General features: G+C 59.7%; 1 protein-coding gene across 1 annotated transcript in view; it reads left to right on the top strand.

Moving 5' to 3' along the window:
• LOC104470737 (otoferlin-like) overlaps positions 1-3,799 on the top strand; it is a gene marked incomplete at both ends in the record, with an annotated part of 30,381 nt that extends 26,582 nt beyond the window's left edge. Inside the window, 3 exon segments of the mRNA XM_010085771.1 lie at positions 309-397; positions 1,849-1,947; positions 3,558-3,799. Coding sequence (XP_010084073.1) covers positions 309-397; positions 1,849-1,947; positions 3,558-3,799 — 430 coding nt within the window.
• Between the last annotated feature and the right edge of the window lie 449 nt (positions 3,800-4,248).

Here is a 4,248-nt window from a genome sequence, read left to right as displayed (position 1 = left end):
CAGTACCTTTCCTGCTCCACTCCATACCCCCAAGTCTCTTGGTCCCCCCACTTTCCCCCATGCCTATGGACCTCAGCACCACGCCGTGCCAGGAGACACTCTTCTGCAGGGGGTGGAAAAGGTCTCATGGGATGGAGGAGCCCTGCCCCACATCTGGCCGGGTTCAGTGCTGCAGACCCTGCCCCACATCTGGCACGGCCAGACTGATGTTGAAGGGCAAGAGAAGCTTGGGGAGGGGGACGACACAGCTGGTGGGGGAGGGACAAGGAGGGACAAGGGGAGCTGACCGCACCTCTCCAACCTTGCAGGGTCGCCTGGAGATGTGGGTGGACATGTTCCCCATGGACATGCCAGCGCCCGGCCCCGCCATTGATATTTCTCCCAGGAAACCAAAGAAGTAAGGAACCTCCCAGCCCACCCACCCAGGGAAAACGGGAGCCTGGGGATGGAGCCCTGCTTCTCCCCTCTCCTGCTGCCGCTCCATTGCCCAGCCTGCTGCCTGGGTACCTCAACCGTGCTGGTGTTTCCAGAGATCCCAAGACTGGAGTCATGGAGGAACACCTTCCCCTTCCAGCACTGCTCCTGAAGGGTGGCATCCCACCCATTCCAGCCCCTGCAGCTCCCCATCGCTCTTGTAATCGAGGAAATTAAATTTCCCTGCCCTGACCCCCTCCCAGGGCAAGGCACCCTGGGGCACCTTGGATGGACCCTTCCCAGGAGGCGATGGCTGGAAGGTTACTGGGACAGGGAAGGTTACTGGGGCAGCACTGGTCAGTCCAAGCAGGACAGAGCAGGCGACAGTGTAGGAGAGTCCTTCCCTCCTCACCCTGCCCTCTCCCAGCTCATTTAGAGAGAAGAAAGACTTTTCTTCCCTCGGCATCCCTCCCAGCCCTGCCTGACCCTGCTAGACTGTGTCCTTGGGCCCCTTTTCCCACCCCCAGGACTAGGATATGGGGACAGCACTGGGCATACTGGTCAGGAGCCTCCTGAACGTCCCTTGATCCCAGTGGGCTGCAGATGGGGTCTGAACAGTCTGAGCAGGCAGCTGCAGGAAAGCTGAGCCCAAGGGCAAGGTCCAGAGACCAGTACAGACTGGAAGAGCAGAGGGCTGGCTGCAGGAGAGCCCGGGACAGCCATGTTCAGCAGTGACCCACGAGCTGGAGCTGAGATGTCCCCATTGATTAGGTGAAGGAAGCTGTAAATCCCCTTTCCCCTCACCTGCGGGACTCCCTGGTGCTTCTAGCAATGTGTTGGGCTTGTAGCCATGTGGCTGCCTTTGCCACTGTCCCCAGCCTTCCTCTGCCCTCTCCCACTAGAGCTGCTTTCTCCATCACCAGCATTCCCAACCAAGCCAAATGGGACAGGGTTGCTGCACCCAAAGGCAGTGCTGGGAATATCTCGGCATCTCTGGATCTGCTGGAGTCCTAAGAAGGACCCTGATGCCCCGTGGGCTGCCCTGGACAGGGGACAAGGTTCACTTCTGAAGGCAGCAATAGTTCCCCCCCATTTCCAGGGGCTGACAGCTGGGTAAGGTGGGGAAACCAGGAAGGGAGCTGGCCTCAGACTGTTTTGCAGACCCCATTTTAGCCACAAACCTACCACAGACCAAGGCTGGGCTGTTCCCCCCAAGCTTTTGGCTTGAGTCTTGCAGAGGGAGGTCCAGCTCCCCTTGCTGCTCTGCTCCCGTGCTGATCCCAGCTCTCGTGGAGACCCCCCCCCTCCTGTTCTTGCCCTCGTGCTCCCTCCGATACCATCCCCGTGAGCGGTTCCCTGCCCGGTTCCTGGCAGCATCACCCCATTCCCGCCTGTCCCCACGCCTCACCTCCTTGTCTCCCTTCCTCCTGCCAGATATGAGCTTAGAGTGATAGTGTGGAACACAGACGAGGTCATCCTGGAGGACGATGACTACTTCACTGGCGAGAAATCCAGTGACATTTTTGTCAGGGGGTAGGTACAGCCTGGCACGCCCCTGCCACCTCCTCTGCTTCCACGGGACGGGAGGATGCTAGTGCTCGCTGGGGTCCCTGGGGTGGGTTTGGGGTGGGGAGGGGGTATGACATGGACCGTGGTGGAGGGTCTGGTGGTGCCAACGCTGCCGCTGTGTTCTGTGCTGTGTCTCTTGCCTCTCCGTCTCTCTCTCGTGGCTGGACGACCCTCTCCGTGTGCCTGGGCTGCACCCCCCAGCTTTGAGCTGCGGGTTATTATCTGGAACACGGATGAGGTGGTGTTGGAAGATGATGCTTTCCTGGCAGGAGAGAAGATGTCTGACATCTATGTCAGGGGGTAATGGCTGAGGCCCCCCTGCTTGGTCCCGTCTGCCCCTTTTTTTCCCCTTTTTTCCCCTTTTTGACCTTGTCTCGATGCCCCCACCTGGCATTCCAGCCCTGCAACCTCTGGTTCCAGCAGCTGGAGCCAAACCCTGGTTAGTTCCCATCTCTGCTTCCCTCCCACCCAGCAGGAGGGGAAAGCCCCTTCCAAAACTCACCCGTACGGAGGGGACCCACACCCACCCACAGCCAAGTTCTTTGCAGGACCTCAAGGCAATGCAACAGCATCTCAGGCTGGCGGCTGACGATGCCATTAAACTATTTAATGGCTCGGTGCTTCCTCTGCAGCCTCCCCAGGTCTCCTCTGCGTGCACCCCGTCCTCCTTTCATAAAACCGGGTCTGTTTTGGTGTCTTGGGTCCCATCAGCCTGGTGGCTTTCCTGCCATGGCTCTGAACCAGAGATGCTCCAGCCCTTCCCCATCTGGGGGAATCACTTGGCTTTTGTGTTTCGTGGGGCAGAGCAGGGCAGCGGCACGCTCAGAGCTTGAGAGAACAACCCTGGGCGTGCAGCCCCCCAGGACAGACAGACACCCAAAAAACCTGAGTCTAGGGGGAACAGGGACCATCCTCCCTGTCCTTTTTGCTCTGGGATCCTCCTCCCTGGAGTCAGAAAATGGGGGCACATGCAATGGCACAGTGGGCATGGCCACCCCATCCCCCAGGGTGGCAGGATGGGGACCCCGCTGTCCCCAGTGACACGGTGCCTCTCTGAGCTGGGGACTTCGGGTCCTTTCTCCAGAGATGGGGTCAGCAGAGACCCCCCCCACCCTCAAGCCGAGCCCGCAGCAGCCCCTCAGTACCCATGGGGGGCTCAGATGGATGTACCCTGACATGGGGGGTCTAAGCCACCCCATGGTGGGATGAGAACATCCCCACCACTTCCCTGGTCCTGTCCCCTCCACCAGTGCAGGATGGGGACATCCCTCTAGCATGCTCAGCTCCAGATCCCCAGCAATGCTTCTTGCTCCTGCCCACCCCTCTAACATCCCCCTGCCCAGGCAACCCTCTTGCATTTCTTGCTCTCAAGCCCCTCATTCCCTCTTGGCTCCCCTTGACCCTGTGCCCATTCTGCCCTTTGGAGATGCTGCTGTGGCGATTTGGGCAGCCCCAGCCCATTGCTCACGCCTTTTATGTCCTGGAGCCATCCTGGCTGCATGGACAGGATGGTCCTGTGCCCTCTCCTCCCTCCAGTAATGTGTGCCACCCTGTCACCCCTCTGGGCTTTGCAGGTGGCTGAAGGGTCAGCAGGAGGACAAGCAGGACACGGATGTCCATTACCACTCGCTCACTGGTGAGGGCAACTTCAACTGGCGCTACATCTTCCCCTTTGACTACCTGATGGCAGAGGAGAAGATCGTCATCTCCAAGAAGGAGTCCATGTTCTCCTGGGACGAGACCGAGTACAAGATCCCCGCTCGCCTCACCCTGCAGGTCTGGGACGCTGACCACTTCTCAGCCGACGATTTCCTCGGTGAGCAGGGGGTCTTCTGAGACGGGGCAATGGGGCAGCTGGTGGGGCCAGACACGTAGGGGACAATGTGGGATGAGGCAATGCCTGTATGGGAACAGGACCTGGAAGGGCAGCTCTGCTCCTCAACATCCTACAAACCCCTGTAGATGCTGCTGGTAAGAGCAGGGAGGATGATGCCCCATCCCTGGAGGGGTTCAAGGCCAGGCTGGATGAGGCTTTGGGCAACCTGGGCTGGTGGGAGGTGTCCCTGCCCATGGCAGGGGGTGGCACTGGGTGGGCTTTAAGGTCCCTTCCCACCCAAACCATCCTGGGATTCTATGACAGTCCATGCCTCTGGTCCCCAGAGCTGGTTCAGAGTTGCTCTCCAGGGCAGGAGATGCTGGCCCAGCCCACCTCCAGCCAAGGTCTCAGCATTCTGGGGACATGCCAACATCCGTGTGTCCCTTTCT

This window comes from Pterocles gutturalis, unplaced genomic scaffold (genome assembly GCF_000699245.1).
Source record: "Pterocles gutturalis isolate BGI_N339 unplaced genomic scaffold, ASM69924v1 scaffold22970, whole genome shotgun sequence".
Lineage (NCBI taxonomy): Eukaryota > Metazoa > Chordata > Aves > Pterocliformes > Pteroclidae > Pterocles > Pterocles gutturalis.
This window is presented reverse-complemented; position numbering and strand designations above follow the sequence as displayed.